The 21,684-nt window shown below is 36.2% G+C and overlaps 1 protein-coding gene across 3 annotated transcripts in view; it reads right to left on the bottom strand.

The window, feature by feature from the left end:
- Nucleotides 1–21,684, bottom strand: part of COL25A1 (collagen type XXV alpha 1 chain) — a 452,093-nt gene that overhangs the window by 207,883 nt on the left and 222,526 nt on the right. For all 3 annotated transcript variants that reach the window (XM_036409348.2, XM_045589089.1, XM_036409357.2), the window contains exons 3-4: nucleotides 2,483–2,527; nucleotides 537–544 (exon numbers count right to left, since the gene is read on the bottom strand). In XM_036409348.2, coding sequence (XP_036265241.1) covers nucleotides 537–544; nucleotides 2,483–2,527 — 53 coding nt within the window. The remainder of the gene's footprint in view (nucleotides 1–536; nucleotides 545–2,482; nucleotides 2,528–21,684) is intronic.

The following is a 21,684-nucleotide window of genomic DNA, read 5'->3' as shown; positions in this document are numbered from 1 at the left end:
TCCAAGGGCTCCATATCATGCTTTCCGCGCAGGCAGAAGTCCAGCGGACTTCAAAAGGAGGGACGCCTGGGGGGGAGCCCTGGACCAAGCCCACAGGGGGTATCGTTTCCACGATCAGGTTGCCATCTACATTTGGTGGACTGGCAAACGCAAATACTTCAAGACACAAGTTTCAACAGATGAAAAAAAAGCAGTGTGAAAGAGCTCGGAGATTTGCTTGCAGAAAAAGTCCAAATTCCAGGGAAAGCATTTGCTATCAGGAACTTCATAAGTTATTTCAACAGTCCCAAGAGAGCCATTGTTTATGATGGCATTGAGATGAAACGTCTTTCTAGCTGACACATATGGCACTCCAACATATCACACGATCACAAAACAGTGCACTTCAAAAAGTAACTTCCCAAAGTTAAGTAGTCTTAACCAGTCAGTAACATTTTCCTAATTGAAATATAGATGATATTTTGAGGTTTTTAACCAGGTTTTAACATACGTGATCCTGATTAATGTAGAAGAGCCAAAATGCAGCAGATACTTACAGGAAGACCTATATGGTGGGAGGAGGGAGTAAGAAAGAAAAAAAGGAAGAGACAAATTAGTGAATATGCAAAATATTAAGATTAAAGCATCATCATAATCATCAGCACAATACAAGGGGCAAAGAAGTCGGGGATTCTTAATCTTTTTTTAGAACATAACCCTTTGACACTGTATCAGCAAACTACATTTATGTCTATGTGCATACAAAACTTACCATAAAATTTCAAGGAATTTTCAGATTCCCGGAGGCTTGTTTATGAATTACTGAGACATTTATATATTTTAAGGAAAGTATGTCTAATTTATATACCTAAAAATTTAGATAAAATATGAATCATGAGGATTTTTTGTCATTTATAATAGGCCAATTATAGAGAACTGATATGTAAACTTTCTTGAGCTTTTTAAAATGGCTAAATTACTAATGTATTTATTATTTGTTCTAAGAATATTTTTCATTCAATAGTATTGTCAATACATAAAAAAATAAGCTTTGACATTTATGTGTTTCTTTAAAACTATGTTTTCTCATCAAAACACCAGCAAATTCTAAGAAAATTTCAACAGTTCACACACCATAGGTTCAATTAAAACACCAACTCTAAGTGACCAGAGAGTTGGGAATTAACTTTTACATTTTCTATAAAACTCTGCTTACACACAAAGTTTTCACTTTCCTCCCCTCAATCCTATTTCTCTTGACACAAAGATCAATTCAGTGACTATTTGAGTCCACCAATGTTTTATCATTTCTTTTTTCTCAAAGCATCCTCTATTATGAAACTGCACTTTTCATAGGGAATACCTATTCAAATTACCAATCATTTAGACTTAGTGAGGTTTAAAGGCAACTTTTGAGAATACTCTTAAAGTAATTAAGCAGCCACACTACCCAAATTCTTGAATTTTCATAAACCCTTTCTACTTTGACATCTTTTTTATTTTTCCAAGAAGAAGAAGAAATGAGACAAGATAAAATAAATCTGCACTCTGCTTTTTTTTGATAGGTTAGTATTTCTACTGTTTGAGCCCTTAGTAATGATTGTTTTTAATACTGAAAATTACTTATTGAGAATAATATTTCTTATCACACACCAGAATCAAAATTTAAATTGCCTTCCTCTTATCTTGCAAATAAGAACCAGTGGCCTCACATGGTCATTTACATTTTTGGAGTCTTAGACTTTATATACAAGTAAAGCAGTAAGTAAACTCACTCACTTGGATATTTGGTTTAAAAAAAAATAGTTTTTATTTCACTCTTCTGTTTCATTTTGCATACAGGGATTTGGCCTGGAAGCAAAAACTCACTAAAGTGGCTTCAGGACAACTGGTTGTGTTTCAAGTTCTGCTAAAAAACTACATGGCCTTGGCCAAATCACCTGACTTCTGTGGACCTCCATTTCCTCAAATACAAAATGAAAATGCTGGATTGATTGCTAAGACTCCTGTCACCACTAAAATCCTATGGTTATACAAGAGAAATAAAAATTCCCAAATTTTGAAGTGAATGAGAGTAAAAGCATGACAAAATTGTACCAGTTGGACAAAATAATAATAAAGCATTCCTAGACATGTGCCCTGGTGTCCCAAAGCAGATGTTTTCACAGAGAACCTGTATGTGTGGAACAACCACCTATGAAAATGGAAGCATGGTGATGTTGCCACACTGTGTGCAGCTAAGAAACCCTCAGGGTACACTGAAAGGATGGACTTGACGCAATAAAGAAGACAAAATTGAGTGCCAGTGGTTAGTAATAATATTTGGCAAACTTTTCCTTTGATGGCAATAAGAAAATAAAATATATTCTAGATATGATAGAGACTTAAACACACACACACACACACACACACACACACACACACACACACGTTACAATAATTAATTAGGAGGAACAGAGTCAGTAACCTAAGTGGAACCTAAGCAGCTGAAAAAGCAACTTACCAGATTCTCCTCTTCGGCCCCTCTTACCTCGTTTCCCTGGAGGGCCTGAAATACAAAAATTACATACATCTTTAAGTTTTGGTTCAGAAATGGCTAATAAATAATTTCTGTATATTTTATCACTGTTTTTAAGAATGCCAAGAAATAGACCAGATATTTATAGAGAAGAGCACTGTCATTGGTATTTCAACATAGATCTTCAGCTTCATTTACCTATAAATGTTGCACTATTTCTTTCACCATCCAGTATTGCTTAGAAACACTAAAGACATGGAGTTTTTGTTCATCCTGCCCAGATGTCATCAATAAAGAAAGACTTTTCTAAGCAACTTGGTGTTATTGAGTTTCATATTTCTTAGAAAAATTTATTTTCTGAGTGTGTTGGTATAAATAATAAAAAGTACTAAGTATGAATAAATAACTGGTTTCTCTTCGGGAAGTTCCATTATGATTCTCTTAAAAATATTAAGTTGGCAGTTAGTTAAATATAAATTAGTAATAAAAAGTATATATTAATAATAAAAATAACCTTACACATATTCCTATTTTATTACATGTGGACTTTCATATATTGGAATTTCTCTGATTGAGAACCTGCTGAGTTAAAATCACAACCCTTTTAATTGCAAAGTGTTTGGTTAGTAACTATAGGTCTCAATTAACTAAGGGCTAGCTCCTATTGTCATCCAATAAGTACTTAGTCTTTATGATATCACCATTTTAAAAGTGGAGAAAAAACTTTTCTTTTTCAGTGAGTTGCCTATGAAGACCACCAAGCTAGTATGTAACAGACTTAGCACAAGATTCTAGACATCCATGGCTTTCAAACCATTATTCTCAATTATATAATTTCTCCCCTCATTTCCTTGTGTAGGAATAGCTCCCATTAAATTATGGTTCCAGCAAATAGAAGAGAATAATTAGCCCACAATGAGAATTGAGGTCTTGTAATATTTGCTGGAAGAAAGAGGCCAAGGAAAATACAGAACTTCCTGGTTTTAAAGAATGAGCTGCTAAGTTGGACTGATGACTTCCAAATTCCACAAAGTTCAAGAGACAAGCAGCACAGGCCTCAGCATCCAGCTGACTCCGACTGTGATCCTGAGCTACCGACTTCCACATGGAAACACTATCATGAGAAATAAAAACATTGGTGGGCCAGTTGGTTTCCTCTCAAGCCTGTACACAGAGTAAGTCCAGCCATCTGGGTTTTGTAAGAGGTTAAAAACAATCAAGCAATAAAATCAATTGAAACTATTAGGAGAAACAGCTTCATAGCAGAGCCCCAAATTTCCATTAGAAATTTCAGATTTCTTTCTATATTCTGAAATAAAAAGATGTTTTAATCATATTTGGGGTATTTCAGGCCAGATTGAGAGCACGAGTAACTATAAACAAATAAATAAACCCAGTGGGACCCTAGTAGGTATGGAAAATACACATTTATACACACATTCAAATGCACATATAAGAAATATACAGGGGTGGGCAAAAGTAGGTTTATAAGCAGTTGTTTATATGGAAAAAGACATGCAGTCTATAATTTTTATGATAGCTTTATTAACTGTGTTTCACATACTCACAATTGTAAACCTACTTTTGCTCACTCCTGTATTGACATATTCTGATATGTAAAATATCCTACAATTAAAATTCAGATTTTTTTCTATTACAAAATCAATTAAAATAATAAATTTTTAGAAACTATGATATACTTATGATGTCTGTGATTTGCATAGTAGGGCTTACTGTTGATGAATAAGTTGTGTATCTTCCTAGAAGAGGCATTTAAAGTTGAAAAGATTAAAATATAAACATGAAAAAGTCATTAATAGCATGTGATAAAGATGGCACAATGAGTTTATACTCTGATTTGTTTCTTCTACTCCATATACATGGTCAATTATAGAAAGAAAAAACATTTTAGAAGTATTTATATTCATAAAGAAATGGACATGCCTACAGGCAAGAAATTGACCAGAAATGCAAAGTGGAGAATAGAGATAAAACCATGAGCCGGCTGGGTTCCAGTTCTTCAAGTAGGATTGGGGCCATGACTCAAAGTTCTCCAACCCAAGCCAGGTTCATTTCTTAAAAGCCAGAGTCATGCTGAAGAGATGCTGAATAAAACCTAGGTGTCCGACTTAAAGGTTTGGGAATATAAGCATAATCTCTCAATCAGGAAAGATGATTAAAAAAAATTGATTTCAGAGAGGAAGGAAGAGGGAAAGAGAGATAGAGAGAATCCTTGATCGGCTGCCTCCTACATGCCCCATGCTGGGGATCAAGCTCGCAACCAGGGCATGTGACCTGACAGGGAATCGAACCGTGACCTCCTGGTTTACAGATTTACACACAATCAGTGAGCCACTCTGCTGATTTGATGTCTAATTCTATGATATCCCCAACATAAATCTGGGACAGGAGTCTTAACATGACATTTTAAGATAAGTCTGATCTAGAAGGGTGAAAAGTCAAGTAAAGACAAACATAACATTTTTAGATTAAGAAAAAGTAAACACAGGGAAAAGAAAGGTAGACACAGAGAAAACTACACATACACACACGCACACACACACAAAAAATAATAATAATAAAATACTTTTTCTTTTCATAAGGAATATAGAAACCCAAATTCCAAAAATGTATAAAGAAATCTAATGCTAAGAAAGATATCACTCAATAATAAGATCATGAATTCCTTAATTATTTTAAGAAAACGTCAGACAAAGGTTGGTCTGTTGAGTTTTAAGAGCTAAATGAAAGGTAACATCCATTAAAGGACAGAATTTTAAATATAAACAAGGGGGGCAGAGAACAAGAATATTTGAAAAAGAACCTTTTAGAAATCTTGAAAATGTAAAAAACACAGTCATCAAAATATTTTTAAAAGATCAAAAAATTAAGTGCTAGCTTGGATATGGTTGAACAAAGAACTGATGTGAAAAATGCAGAATTCTGTGCACCTCCAAAATTCTCATGTTGAAGTTTTACCCACCAGTGTGGCTGGTGTGAGTCAGTGGTTGAGCATAGACCCATGAACCAGGAGGTCATGGTTTGATTTCTGGTCAGGACACATGCAGGGTTATGGGCTTCCAGTAGCGGGTGTGAAGGAGGCAGCTGATCAATGAGTCTCTCTCATCATTCCTGTTTCTCCCCCCTCTCTCTGAAATCAATACAAATATATATTTTTTAAAATTCTATCCTCCAAAGATGATGGTATTAGGAGGTGGGACTTTCAGGAAATACTTAAGTCGTGAGGCTGGAGCTCTCATAATAGGATTAGTGCCTTCTAAGAGACCTCCCCTCCCCATTGAGAGTCTTAGTCCCTTTCACTATGTGAAGACACAGCAAGAAGGTACCAGTTATGAGCCAGGAAAAGGACACTCAGCAAAAGGCAACGATGATGGCTCCTTAATCTTCCTGCCACAACTGACAGGCTGCGCCATATCTGAATTTCCATCAGCCTACTTCAGACTTTTTACCCCACCCTATGATTCCCTGAAACCCCCACTCTTTCTTATTTGCAGGCTCATCCAAGCCTTTGCCATACAACTGGCCTCTCTTGCTTTGGACTTTCCTAAAAACTCTCAAACAAGCAGTAGTTGGCATCAGTGTGCCTCATCTCTCTCAATAAGTGACCCCAGCCTCATCATGGTTCACAGCTTGGCCTCTCCTGAGCACCTCCAAGCTCAACACAAGTAGCAGCCATCTGCACCCACTATTGCTTTTTAGGTCATGCTGGGTGGCCCTGGGCAGAGGACAGGCAGAAACTGACTTTGCACCTTCATGGAGGCCCCAGAACCAGTGCCCCTGGTGGTCAACTTCAACTACACCAAATTACAAGCCCACCACTTCCGAGAGTGACACATTCAAGGGGAGGACTTGGTGAGCACCAAAGTCGCCTGAAGCAAGTCCTGCTACATAGGAATGTTTCTGGTACCTCCGCTCTTCAGATATAGACACAGCTGATCCTCACAACAGATTGGCCTGGGGATCATTCCCTCTCAGTGATACCAACATAAATCAAGGCTCAATTATAATAGGACTGTGCACACAGCTTACAAGGGGGTGCACTTGGAATGCACAGTTCAGGTGACTGGGCAGGCTGAGCCACTAAGCCCTCTAGGACACCTACTATACAAGGTGGCTCTACCAAGTCTGGGAGACATAGAAAATCTACCTAATTCATGGAAGCAAACACAGGGAAGCAGCCAAAATGTGGAGACAAAGAAACATGTCACAAATGAAAGAATAGGAGAAATCTCCAGAAAAAGATCTAAATAAAATGGAAGCAAGAAAGCTACCAGATACAGAGTTCAAAACATGAAGCATACACTAACTGAAATAAAGAATACAGGGGTTCCACAATTGAATAGAGGATGCCAAGGATCAAATTAAGAATTTAGAATATAAAAAAGCAAAAAACACCCAATCAGAATAGCAAAAAGAAAAATGAATCCACAAATATGAAGATAGTGTGAGGAGCCTCTGGGACAACTTCAAGTGTACCAACATTCACATCACGAGGTGCTTGAAGAATAGAGAGCAGCAGAAATTAAAAACCTATTATAGAAAAAATAATGACAGAAAACTTCCCCCACCTGGTGAAAGAATAGACTTACAAGTTTAGGAGGCACAGAGTCCCAAACAAGATGAACCCAAGAGGCCCACACAAAGACACATCATAATTAAAATGTCAAGGACAAAAGACAAAGAGAGAATCTTAAAAGCAGCATCAGAAAAGCAGTTAGTTACTACTTATAAGAGAACACCCATACAACTGTCAGCTAATTTATCAACAGAAACTTTGCATGCCAGAAGAGAGTGGCAAGAAATATTCCAAGTGATGAAAAGCAAGGACCTATAACTAAGATTACTCTACCCAGCAAAGTTATTATTTATAATTGAAGGTCAGATAAAGAGCTTCCCAGACAAAAAAAAGCTAAAAGAGTTCATCACCACCAAATCAATATTATTATACATAAAATATTGAAGGGTCTTCTTTAAAAAGAAAAAGAAAAAAGATTAAAAAAATTTGAACAATAAAATGGCAATAAATACATATCCATCAATAATTGAATGTAAAAATCAAAATATATGAACAGGAAACTAATGAACAAAATAAACTGATGAATAAAATAGAGCCAGAGGCCTGGAAACATGGAATAGACTGATGAATCTCAGAGGGAAGGGAAGGGAGGCAGTGTTTGTCTTCCTGCATTTGGCTTGTTTAACTGAAGAGATTAATTGAAGAATTTATATGCATATATGCATTACCCATGGACACAAACAATAGAGTGGTGAAGGCCTGGGGTGAGATAGAAAATGGATGGAGGGGACAATGGGGGAATATTATCAAGAATAAAGGTAAAAAAAAAAAATAGAATAAGTAGAAGTTTGGAAGTAGTCTGCTATGCAAATGAGACAATCTGATAATGCTTCTGAATTTAAGGGTAAAAATAATACAAATGATATGGATAGGATCAATTTGACAATGGACAGCTGGAAGATCATCAGAGTGAGAAGTTAAAAAATCAGGTAAGACAAATGATTGCTGTTTCCCAAACAAAGTTTATATTAACAATAGTTGTAAAAGAAAGCAGCAATTTCCATTCCAAGCTGAGTGATGAAGTATCAGCCAAACATGAGCAGTAAGGACAAATATAGAAGCTGGAACCTGACTTTCATTTACTGAATTTGGCCAGATCCTTGCAGCAGAAATTGTCAGGGAATTCTATCAGTGCAAAGACATGACTCTGCAAAAGAAATTGGTTCAAGAACATGAATGGGAAGAGTAAAAGCAGAAGCTATCAGCAACAAGGAAGTGAAGACTTACAAGCAGAGATTTCACAAAATAAAGAAAGAATTATAGAAAATAGAGGAACACTATAAAACCAGAGTGTTCTTCATAATAGGAAATTTCATGATAAAAAGTACCATTCGTGCTTCAGAAAGAGATTTTGCTTGAAAGATAATGCAAACTGTCAGCCTGAGATAATTAGTAAGAATTAGCCATAATGGCAATTCTTTAAAGATGTATAAAAACAAACAAACAAACAAAACCAATGCAGAAAGATCAAGATCATTAAATCACATCATAGCAAGGTGTCATAAGCCAAGTTGGTACGTTTAGCCCACAACAAATATTGCTGGAGCACTCTACTCTTCCCTAATGATGTACCTGCCTGTGATACAGCTCTTCTTAGGTTAGACAGGTGCCTAGAAGTAAACATATGCCTATATATGGGCTTTCCTCTGGTCTTGACGGGGGGGGGGTTGGGGTGACATAGGGAGGAGTGGTTATTGAAAATATCTGGAATAACCTTATCTGATTTATCAGAAAAATTACTTGTCAATTCTACTCCTATTACTTGGATCTGTTCACTCCTACTAGTAATTTCAAGCTAAACTTAAACATAACCTTTCTGGGTCATTTGCAACAACTTGGATGGACCTGAAGGACTTTATGTTAAGTGAAACAAGCCAAATGCAGAAAGATAAACACTGTAATGATCTTATTTATATGTGGAATCAAAAATAGTCAAACTCATAGAAGCAAAGAGAAGAATGGTCACACCAGAAGCTAGGAGCACGGGGAAAAGAGAAAGGTGATGATCTAAGGGTACAAAGTTTTAGTTATACAAGACAGATAAATTCTGGGTATCTACCACACAGTATAGTAACTATAGCTAATGATACTGTGCTATATACTTAAAATTATTTAAGTGGTATATCTTATGTTAAGGATTATCAATAATAATAATAATAATAATAATAATGAAGTAGGAAACTTTGGAAGATGATGAATATGTCCATGGCTTTGGTGATGGTGATGGTTTCAAAGATACCCTAAACTTATCCAGCTATGAACATTAAATATATACAGTTTTTTTTACAAATCAGTCATATTTCAGTAAAGAGGTTTTAAATATAAATGGAATGTTTCCTTTATTTTTATTGTTCACTGCAAGCTTATTCATGCTCTATTACTGTCATCTTTGTCAATAACAATAGTAAGACTTCTAAACAATTTTAAACATCCTAATAAAAAGGTGAAACTTGTAAGTTTCATCTCCAGAGGCACAAAGATTCTTTAAAGACATCAGAGAAAATACCATAAAATACTTCAAACATAGTATATACTCCAAAAAGCAAATACTCTTTCCAGAATTCTGAAGGCAGAGGAACGATCAGGAGGCTGAGCGGTGGTCAGGGAGGTAAAGAGTGAGTCAGAAGCAGAGAACAGGTGGAAAAGCCCGGTGGGCAGATGCATGCTGAGGTGGGGAGGCCTAGAGGAGAGATGTGAGCAAACCCAGGACAATACCTCCACCCCAATAGCCCCAAGAATAGGTCTCCAACAGCTGCAGATGGCTTTGGGGTGGGGGGGACCTGTCTGGGCACAGAGGAGACATGGATCATCCTCTGAACCATCCTCCCCATCCTCCAGCAGACTAAACCAGGTTTACCTTCAGATCCTATGGATTAACCTTACAAGTAGGCACAGATTCATTTCAGAGCCTTCCCCAAGTCCCCGCACCTGCTTGCTGGCCAAATGCCTGAAATTCTTTCAATATAGGCCAAAGCTTTTCATTCCACAATTAGAAGCAAAAAGCTTACACAGTATAGCCAATAACTGGTAGAAGCAGAATATTAGCTAAAACTTATCTGTACTGCAACGTACTCAGGAGGTTTTCACATCGTGCTTCATACAAGACCATCAGAGCAGCTCCAATGTGTCATACGGAATCGCAACCATTTGCAGTAAAAGTTCATTGGCTGAAAACAGGTTTGTAAATCAACGATTCACATTTCTGCAAATGTAAAGTTTAGGTGAGAACAACCTGCTGAAGTCCCACACAGCAGAAGTGAGCTTCCTGAGTCCAAGCTCAGTGCTCTTTATTATAACTTCACATGCTGCCTCTACTTTTTGAACTCACACTCCATAGACTGGACGCAAGCAGCACAAACTTCATTTTATCTGCAGCCTGACTCATGCTTGGCTACTTAGGCAGATGTGTTTTCACTACCTGTAATAATCTCCCACTAAACTGTGAGCTTTAGAGGGTAGGAATTATCTTGTTCATTATTGTATATCTAGCAACTGGCACAGTTTACCACTTAATGAACCTTAAAGGAAATACTGCCTATGGGCTATTTAAAGCATGCCAACATTATTTCAGACCATATTAATTTTTAAAATAAATAACCTTTTTTTAATTCAAGGTATTTGTTTCCCAAGATATTTTAAATATAAGTTTTTGTTTTATTTTATTTTTTTAAGAGAGAGAGGAAGAGAGAAGAAAAGAGAGATAGAAACATGGATGAGAGAGAAACAACATTGATCGGCTGCCTCCTGCCTGCACCCTACTGGGAATCAAGTTTGCAACCTGGGCATGTGCCCTGATTAAGAATCATACCAGCAACTTCTTGGTTCCTGGGTCGATGCTCAACCACTGAGCCACACTGGCCAGGCCCCAAGATATTTTAAATCAGCATGTCCTCCACTATACATAACACAGGTTCATTTGTTTTAAATGTCTTTTATGTGTGTGCTTTTGTTTTACATTTCTTTGTTTCTAATCCCCACAGAATGTCAGTTTATAAAAGAAAGTTAATCTTAATAAACAATAGGTATAATTTTACAATAGCCATGCTCTAAAATGCTCACAAGAGAATATTAGCAGATAAACTTGTTATTTTAAAAGCAGTGAGTTCAATTGAGAAGTTGTAAAAGTGTTTCTCTCTTTACCAGGTAATTAAAAACACAAGAGACATGCCAACTAATGTTTCAGAGATTCTATTATTGCATGTCACTAAAGTAATAAAAATATGAATAGTCAGTTATAAAAATAACTCATTATTGTCTTAGTTATAAAAACAAAAATGAAGTTGCTAAATTTTTATTTTCATGCTCTAATGAGGCCACATCATAACTTTAATAAGGTTATAAATATCCATAATGTACTGGCTCCCTAATATTAATAATTACAGTTGTTTTGTTCTAGAGGGGATTTAAAAAATAAAATAAAAATGCCAACTCTTTAAGTTAATTTTATGAATATTCTTTTCATAAATATGCTTATTTTCCAGCTTTTATACCAGAACTTTTGACAATTTTGAATAAAACATGTGAAAATAAAGTACGTACAGAAATTGTGTTCAATGAATGGGGATAAAACAATGTGACTCATGGAAGATATATTTAAAGAAAACTTCCTTCAGTGGCTAATAAACGAGTGTAGTAACAGTATAAAAAATTGTGCCATCTAAGCCAACTGGGTGAATATATATGTGTGCACAGGTTTAAATGTAAAATGCAATGCCTCTTTGAGATAGTAGTCAAAATGGCTTGAAAACCACTGGTTTAAAAGAAACTGGGCTAGTTAACTCAAAATATACTTCTCCTTAGGAGAGTATCTGGAGAAAAGGCATGACCTTCTGGCAAAGCATGTTTTCATCTTTCTCATAAAATACACCTTTCTCATAAAATATTGTTTCATCTAGTTACATATTTTTCTAATTGTAACAATTTATATGAACAAATTCAGAATTATGATTAATCTCATTCTCAATATTTGATCATTAAAGTTATTTTTTAATATATCTAATTTTATTGATTTCAGAGAGAGGGAGAGATAGAAATATCAATGATCAAAGAGAATCATTGATTGGTTGCCTCCTGCACAGCCCCTATGGAGCATTAAGCTGGGCCCTATGGGGCATCAAACCCGCAACCTAGGCATCGAGCCTGCAACCTGGAATTGAACCTGGGACCTTTCAGTCCACAGCTGGCGCTCTATCCTCTGAGCCAAACCAGTCAGGGCTCATTAGAGTTATTTTTAACTGCTTCAATTTCTCTTCCTTATGGGAAAAGGCCAACATTACCTTGTAACCCTTCTTCCTAGTTATCTTGATGTAAGTTCAGTTCCAGCCTGTACTAAATTTAAATGAAGCATTTCAAGTTTGCCCAAGTATTAATCGATATTTTACAACAAGGGGGAAATGGCCATATTTATGAGACAACTGGAGCCTTTCACAAGAGCATCCTGGGAAGTAAAGGAAGGAATTTCTAAACCAAGTGCAAAGAAATATTTCTGGGCTTTATGTAGACAGTTTGTTTTCAAAAATAATGCCAGCAAATGAGGAATTGTCTGTGTTGCCGTTTTCAATATTTAGATAATACATATAGCAGAATATTGTTCAGACTGCACATTGCTCAGTGTTGCAGTGCACTTACTTTAACTAGATCTGATGTGGCACAGTTGTTATTTCTATCATACTTCTCCCACACATGAAGTGTTTCATTATTATGGTTCTAAAATGTTTTACCCCGGGATCCTACAAGAGATTTGTCATGACAACTTTTTTTATTCTTATTTGCAGGGGAGGGGCTGCAAGATGTCAGAGAGTAGGGGTTGAGAAATATGAAAGATATGTCTCTTTGTGAGATTATATGCCCTATAACAAGAGTGGTTATTATAAATTCAATGCAATATACTAATTTTTTTTTTAAAGTTTAGGTCCCAAGCTTGTGGAAAAAAATTAATGAATTCTCTACATTCCATGTTTCTAACAGAAAGGAGAATGGTAAAAAGATGTTTTAAAAATAAATAGAATTTCTAAAGTAACAGGAAAAGAACCCAAGATAATGGTTGAATATAGTTTGTCACACACTCAATAAATTAAATAACACTAATTCTTAATTTATCCAAGATTGATACAGTCTTTCTTATGGGAAATGGAAAAAATAATGTGGGCTCATGGAAAATAGGATTTGTTTTCATTAATGGCTTTGCAATGTCGCAAGCTTTTGCCAAATTGCTGATGGATGAATTGTTCACGGTAGCAGCACAGACACCATTTACACGTTTCTTTAAGCTAGTGTTAAATGAATTATTGACTATGTCTATTGCCTAAATTAGCCTCCAGTAGGAAAAATAATCATAATAGAAGTGGTATAATCTGAAATTAGTGATGGAGAATGAGTAAACAAAAGCTGAGATGAACACCAGAATAGGAGCAGGAGTGCTTCAGCAGGAAAGGGCTCCAGGGACGGCCAGACGTGATGAAAAAGCATGAAGGCATGAGTGCACGAAAGCAGTCAGAGTGGGGACGTTAGAATAAGGCCGTCTGTGGAAGCCAGCAAACCCGATGACCACGGAGTGTCATGAGGACAAAAGCACTTGGACAGAATAAAAGAGATCATGATGACAGCTAATATTTATGAGTGTTCACCCTTCTGGCACTTGGTAAGCACTGTTTATGCATCACTTCACTACTTATACTAACTGTGTGATTGCAATACACTTTTGGGAGGTGATGACAGAGAGAGAGGTTAAGGGACTTGCTCAGCATCACACATCCAAAAAGTGATGGGTTAGGGGTTTATACCCAGACAGTCTGACTCCTGAACTGCAAATTCTACAACTAAAGACTCAGTATTTGCTGAGCACACTACGGTTCTCCATGTTTTCTGATACATACACAGAGTGCTGTCGTTGAGGAAAACAGGAGCTTCAAATAAACTTAGAAAGAATAGGTTCCTGAGCATTTCTGAAGGGCCTCTGTTTACAATTCTAGTTTACAGGCTTATTTTTAGCTTTTCATTTTAAATGTAAAACAATCATGAGAAATTATTGGCCAAAAGTTAATAAACTTTTATTTTTACGAAGTTGAAAATGAATAATTCTCTCTTTTCACACTGAAAACACTTGTAGTTAATCCAGGGGAATGTGGTTAGTACATATTTATGTGCATGCTCAGTGAATACCCTCTTATACCAGGCATGCCAGTTTTTTAATTGTATTGTTGGTAAGGACACTTAACATGAGGTTTATTCTCTTAACAAAATTTTAAGTGAACAACACAGTATTGTTAACTATAGCATACACACCAGTTTTAATAAGTCTGTTGCATATAAGTTTAGAATAAAAAAAAATATTGTCCTTTTAGAAAGGAGGAACAGTGTCTGTCTTGTTCATATTATGTTCTCAGTGCCTGTCACATAATTAAATGTTAGTTAAATGGACAACTATTTTTAAACCACTGAAACAATGGCACTTCTGTAATACTTCTTCTGATTAAGAAAATAAAAGAACAGCAGAATGCTATTTTTGAAATCAGCCATATGGATATATGTTTGAACCTGATTCTTCTACATTGGCGGTGTGACTGTGCAGATGAACCTTGTAGAATCTGCTTCTCCATCTACAAAATGGAGATAATACCTACCCCAGACCATTTAGGTCTTTCTCTTCAGCTCTACATTCTTACTACTCTCTCTCTTTCTCAAATTCGTCTGCAAACACTTACTAGGGTAATCATTTTAATATGTTTTAATCATGCAAGTCCCAAGATTGATTAGCTTTCATTAAATATGGGAGGGAGTACTTCAAGATTTTCCCACTAGGAAAACCTAGTCCCCATGTCTCCATGCTGCTACATAAGTCTCTTTTGCCTAATTCCTCAGTTTTCATCCTTCTTGTCCTCTTCTTACTTAAATTTAATTTCAAGAAGATATAATATAGAAGTGACAATCCTTTCTCCCTTGCCATGTATTTGGCCCATTTTTCTCCTCCAAACTTTTTTCCAACATAGCCATGAATGATATAGATTTTGCCGTATTGCAATATTACTACCAGTTAATAAACATTTTAATAGAGTTTTTAAGTAAAAACACACATTTCCATCATTATTCTTAGCTTCCTAAATAGCAATAGGAATGACATTTTAAACTCCAAACCACCGTTTAAGGAGGAGCTGCTGTTTGCCTATATAGAGCTAATTTGTTCAATGCTATGATGTATTTAAAATGCCCATGTATATGGAAAGTGCTCTGCAAAATGCCAAATTATCTTATTAAACTAAGACAAAACACAGTGAAGGTTAGGATAATGATTGGCCTCCCACAGAAATGCTAACATGCACGATCTTCCGCAGAAAATCAAGTCCCATATGGCCATTAAAAAGATACTCGAAATCTCCTAACCACCCCACAGAGTTTCAGTGCCGCCTTCAAAATGTACGCAGTTGTTTCCTTACAGTTAAATCTCAGATTCATACTGACAGGCAAATTCCCTAAAATACAAAACCATTATGAGCAGATTTCTATGAATAAAATGCTTCCCCATATGATTCCATAATGACTCTGGCACTGTACTGCTGCTCTATCCATCACATGGCCAGCAAGCATTATGCAATGAAACTGCGAGACATATGATTTTAACTCTGGGGTTGAGTTTCTTTCCTATATTGTACAGAAACTAATAAAAAGTTTTAAAAAATAGAAAAGCTTTTATTTCAGTAGACATACATTCTTAGAGCCTTAAATAATAAAGAAAGCACACACCAAAAACTTGGCTCTCTGTCAGGCATCCATTGTTCTAACCAAGATGGGAACCTCAAAGCATGCTAAGGTTTGGATGGGTGTCAGAGGCCAATAAGTAATATGTCGAAAGCCTAATGACAAATGCCAATCATCCTTAAAGGACTTATGAAAAACCCCAATAAAGTAGAGCAGGAACCCTGAAACTAATGACCAGGGGTGAAAGTTTAAGAGTTACAACTTTAGGTTATGACACAGAGGGTAATTTCAAAGCAGGATTTCAGCTCTTTTCTTTTTTAACTTGTTCCCATAAGAGATTTTCATAAAATAGTTTAAAATATAGCATTTTATGATGATACCAGGTAACACTAGAGTGAAAACCTTCAAGGAAAATATAAACTGTAGTAAATATAGAAGGAACCATAATGCTCAGAAATGGAATTGATTCTATGAAATCTCTTATGCTCCTTAGTAAAATGACTCATATTTTTAATGTATCCATAGTTGGCCTCATTGAAACACAAAAGGAGGTGTTTTGAATATGACAATTGTATAATATAACTAAAATAAATTTCTCACAAATGTGCAATAGAATACATTTTCATTTATTGTGATTTTCAATATCTATATTTGAGTGTGAGCAAAAAGGAAAAATCAGGATATTAGTCCATTTTGACACTACCTATATTCCATCATATTTTTTTAAATGTGTGACTTAATTAGGTCATGCAGCATTCATTATCTTCCATATTCAAGCTCCCTCATTACACAATCATTATTAAGAAATTCTCAAATTCTACTGGTAGCTTTGAAGTTAGTAAAGAAAAGAAAGAAAAAAAAAAGGAATTCCTATAAATAAAATAAATGCCCTAGATACCTGATTGATCTTCATTGTTCTCTGAATATTTCATGCTGAGATATTTAAAAGAGCTGTTGAATTTTAAAGTATTTTAATATAAAGAATAGGCAAGGATGCCTTATGCTGTATGGTTTCTTCCTGGAAAGATCTCGTGATCTATGATCTTTTTAGAGATAAAAGCCCTAAAACAAAAACAAGTAAAGAGCAATGTTAGCCAGTATGCAATACAGTGTTATAGTATACTGCATATGGTTTTTGATATACCAAAAAAGCTCAGAGAACTGGGAAAAGATTCTCAGAGAGGTAAAACTTTAACTTGACTTTAAAAAGTGGGTAAAAAGAGGGTGAGACAGGATATAGAGTAAGTTGTGAACAACACAGCTAGCTAGGTGCATTGCAGCTAAGCATTAGATTTTTTTTTTTTAACTGGAATTTCTGTTTGGAAAAAGGTTGGGTGAGTAAGGTGGGGTTAGATTAAGGAAGTCCTCAAATGATAGGAGAAGTTGGGAAATCCCCGAATAGGAAACCGGAAACCACTATAGATTGAGTAGTAATATAATGACATGAAGAAGGTGGTATTTGGAGAGAGCTAACCTAGCAGGAGTGACCAAAGTTTATAGAATAAAAACTTGATAGTACTATTTATACATGTTGGGTAAATAAAACAAAATGTCCTCCTATCTTTAACACAATAGTCAGATGTCATCCTTGGAAACAGCATCAGAATATTGGTATACTATGAATTAAATTCTCAGCAGTCGGCATTCCATTTTTTTTTTCTTTTAAGACATGATTCACAGACCTTTACAATTGAAGGTGCAAGTCCAAAACTTGGGAAACACTGCTCTTGTATTTGAACATCTATAGCATTCAGGGTCCGTTTCACAGACATAATTACAAAGTCCAACTGAAGTGAAATGAATAATAACTTGATGAACATATTTCAGAATCTGTAACAACAAATCACAAAACGGAGGCCAAACCTACTGATTCCCTTTTAAAGTCTGTGAAATTATTTCCACTCTCATACAATGAGTTTATTAAGCTTTCCACCAGTGGAATATTGATTTGAATAATCCCTTAAAAAAGGTAATGGCAGGATTAATGGGTGGAGAGCCAGAGAACTCCTATGCCTTGTTGTAATTGATTTTGAAGAATTTTAGACCTCCTATGTGTAATATGAAAAGACTGTACTAGAGCTCCTCCCAACAATATGCTTTTATGAATATAATTCATTTCCTAACTATGGCCACACCTACTCTCCCTACAAAAGTAATGCCCTGGACAATACCCTCTAGGTCTCCCAAAGTAAATGCAAGAATGCCAGTTTAATTCAGTGATTTCAGGTCAAACAGGCAGAGATATCATGAGGTGGATATAATGATAGCAGCCACTGTCAGATATTTTCATACCCAGCGTGGAGGTCCTGCCTTAAAGAAGTAGAAACCAGAGGTAGAGGGATGCTGTATCACATGCAATGGTAGGAAGATCAGCCAGAGCCCGCAATTCATTGACTTTTCAGAACCTTGGCAGGAACCAGGCAGTGGTAATGAATGAAAGCAATGCGGTCTGCTACTTTCAGTCATATCTAACCCCTAGGACTGATGGCTGCAGCTGAGAAATTCCACAGGGATTGAGGAGGGGAAGTGCCCAGGGCATGATGCAGGCAAACAAATTCCTCTGGAGTCCTAACTGTTCTGCCCGAGTACACACAACCTTGAAGCACAGTTGTTTGATCTTGCCACACTCCCTGCCTCGCTGGTGAAGAAATGTTCGGAAGCAGGAGCACTTTCATTGGATTGCATCACAAGCTGTAACAAATCAGCAGCCAGCCTTTGTTTACCTTTGTCAATTATAATCTAACCAGATAAAGTTATACATTCCAGAAGAATGCAAAGAACTGACTTCTCCAAGTGTCTAGACACATTTTGTGCTATAAAATATTGATAATGCCAGGTTTACAAATACTTTTTTGTGCTTATGAATATATCTGTGTATTTAAAGAGTAAGTTTGTTCTCAATGTTATTTCTTAACCTCTATTCTATTGGATGAAATAACCTAAAATATCTAATAGTGATTTAGAAGAAATCATATAAAGGTAAGTAGTAAATGACTTCTATTTTTATTTGTCTCCAGTTTGGTCATTAAGTCTAGATTTTTGAGCCAAGATTGACAAGGCCTCCTTTATGACGATAGATTAAAGTGCTTACTATATGGCAAAGTTTTTCATTTCACTGCAGCAACCAATGATGAAATGCAATATGGCCAGATTAAAGGTAGTACATAGCTACCCTTTTGTAATGGTAATATCTTTGGTGGACCCACACATGCTATCAGTCATTTAAATCCAGAACCTCTAGCTGAGCAGAGTCCCATCAAAGTCTTCTCATGTCCCACCTGCCTGAGGGTGATACATATATCATTTGAAGCAAAGCTTAGTGACAGCTGCAGAAATGTGCTCAATAAATTTAAAATAGCAATCTAGAATAATAGTGACAGAAATATCTGAACGTTCACTTTTAAATAAATCATGACACTCCAAATGCAGCACTGGTCTGCAGCTGGTACACATCAGCACTGCCACACTGGTTGTTTGCCAGTTTTGAAGCGCCCACCCTCATCCCCCAGGCAAGTATGGCTCCTCTTAATACCTTCACCATCCAGGCTCCTTCGGAGAAGCCTTCTGTATCTCCACACTGAGGGAGGGAAGCCCTGGCCCAGCAGGAGATCTCTCAAACCCTATTTATTCAGCATCGAGGCTGGTGTCTATTCTGATTTGTTGGAGCCTGTGCCATACTGCTTGATCAATATTTTGAATACCATCTTCCCCGTCCCCATCATCACTAAAGCACTTATTGTGCTGTATTATAATTATTCCTGTACAAGTTGGCTTCCATCTCCTATTCTCAAACATCTGAGAACAGAGGATCAGTCTGATTCATCTTTGAGACCTAGTGTCTTGGAGAATGATATAATATTAATAGATGTTTGGTGAATCTATGAATGAATGAATGAATGAATGAGCTATAAAAATCAGACTTCCTCATGTCACTGTGAGAGCATAACATTTACAGATAAAATTATTCTCATTCTCATATGGCATTTGTGATCCTTTGAAGGACTTTCTTGAAGACACCTGTGACCTCTAAATTTTCTTTGGCTTTCACGTAGGTAGTAATGATGAACTAAAAATCCTAAGAGATAACACTTTTGAGTTAGTTGTGCTTTTTATCTAACTCCTATGACTTCCCAGGAAGTGTAATAAGGTATAGGAAACCATCCTATGAGTATAAAAGTATTAACAAATTTAAACCTATCTTATATCTGACACTATAGAAATTCACTTTTGAACCTGTGTTCCTCAATTATCTACACATTCTGAATGTGTATGATTCCTGAGAGATTCCACTGAGCCCCCCAAACCCACCGCCCCTGTTTTAATGACCAGCTTCATCATCTAAATACAGTGTAACTCTTTGATTTTCAAGGGGGAAAATACTGAAAATGTTTTTATCTTTATAGCATTTTAAAGTTAGAGTCACAATGTTTTTTTAATGCTTTGGTGCCAAATAGGAACCTAAATTTTGATTCATAACATTGTAGACCATTTAGGGTATCGGGAAGCACAGTGGAAAAATCTCTTTATAGAAGAATATATTCTCCATCTCCTGGTGAACAATTTTTGTTTTCTTTTCCAGAGAGTAGTTTATGTGCTCTGTTTAGGCCACACATGAAAGTAATATTTCCCTCATGAGACTGTCTTTGGCTTATGCTGATTTTTTGAGGCCAAGATTATGGTAATGATTTAAAGAGGGAAAGAAGCAAAACGGAATAGGAGGAAAAGTTGGATGGAAAGATATTAGAGAGGTGAAACTTTTCCCAATAGAATTCAACTCAGTTAAAGTATGTCTTAGGAAACAGAGTGGAGAGTCAGATCTCAAATAAAACCAAAGTCATGGGATAGTATCTTCATTATATAAATGACACTGGATATTCTTTATCGTGATGCACCAAAAGAATGTCAATGGGTCCCACAATAATCTAAAACTGAAACCTGTCTTCTGAGTTTAGGTCTTATTCTACGAAATACCCAGAAGTCTACAGGGGCACGTGCCGCTGCTCTCAGGGGCTCCTCAAGGCCAGCTGTGCATATCTCTTCAGTAACTTGGAAGCTGGCCAGTGGGCTAAGCCCCATGCTGGACTTGGAAAACTAATCCCCTCTATTATTGCTTTTTCACAGGTGGGACACCTGCCCTTTTCTTTTATCAAGGTCTTCCTAATGACATATTATAGGCCCCCCAAACTCAACATGACATTTAGATCATTATATGTGAATGAAAAAAAAAATAAAGACAATGAAGAAACACTAGTAATGGGTAAGTAGGATTATTAGTCTAAGGGCTTGGTGCACATGCAACAGATTTATCATTTTTGACAGAGTAAAAGGGAAGGAGAAGAGAGAGGGAATAAGGGAGAGGGGCAGGGAAGATAGACCAAGGCACTTCGTACAAACCAAAATAAGCTCACTTTCTGGGCTCTGTGGAAATAAAATATTCATGTCTATCTATGGCTCTATTTTCTTGAGGTGGTTGGGGGTGGGGGGGAGAGAGAACCAGGATTCCCTAGAATGTGGAGAAGCTGCTAGCTTTTAAACATTTTAAAATTCATTTTATTTATGCATTGTAAACTAGGCAGGAGCATTATTACCTTAGATGAATTTTAAAAGATGCAATTTTAAGAAATAAAAGCAAGATAACTAACAGAAAATTTAGAAAATTAAGAAAAGCAATTTTTAAAACACTCATTTCTCTAAAACTGCGATTGTTTGACCGGTGTATTTGATATGCTTGTTTTATGAAATAACATTTTTATTGTTTTAAATATTTATTGTTGAAAGTTTTACACATGTCCCCTGTTTTTCCCCCCAGTGAACACTCATTTCTCTAAAACTGCGATTGTTTGACCGGTGTATTTGATATGCTTGTTTTATGAAATAACATTTTTATTGTTTTAAA

This window comes from Pipistrellus kuhlii, unplaced genomic scaffold (assembly GCF_014108245.1).
Source record: "Pipistrellus kuhlii isolate mPipKuh1 unplaced genomic scaffold, mPipKuh1.p scaffold_m20_p_1, whole genome shotgun sequence".
In the NCBI taxonomy this organism is placed as follows: Eukaryota; Metazoa; Chordata; class Mammalia; order Chiroptera; family Vespertilionidae; genus Pipistrellus; species Pipistrellus kuhlii.
The sequence above is the reverse complement of the archived record's forward strand: the minus strand, read 5'-3'. Positions and strand labels throughout refer to the sequence as shown.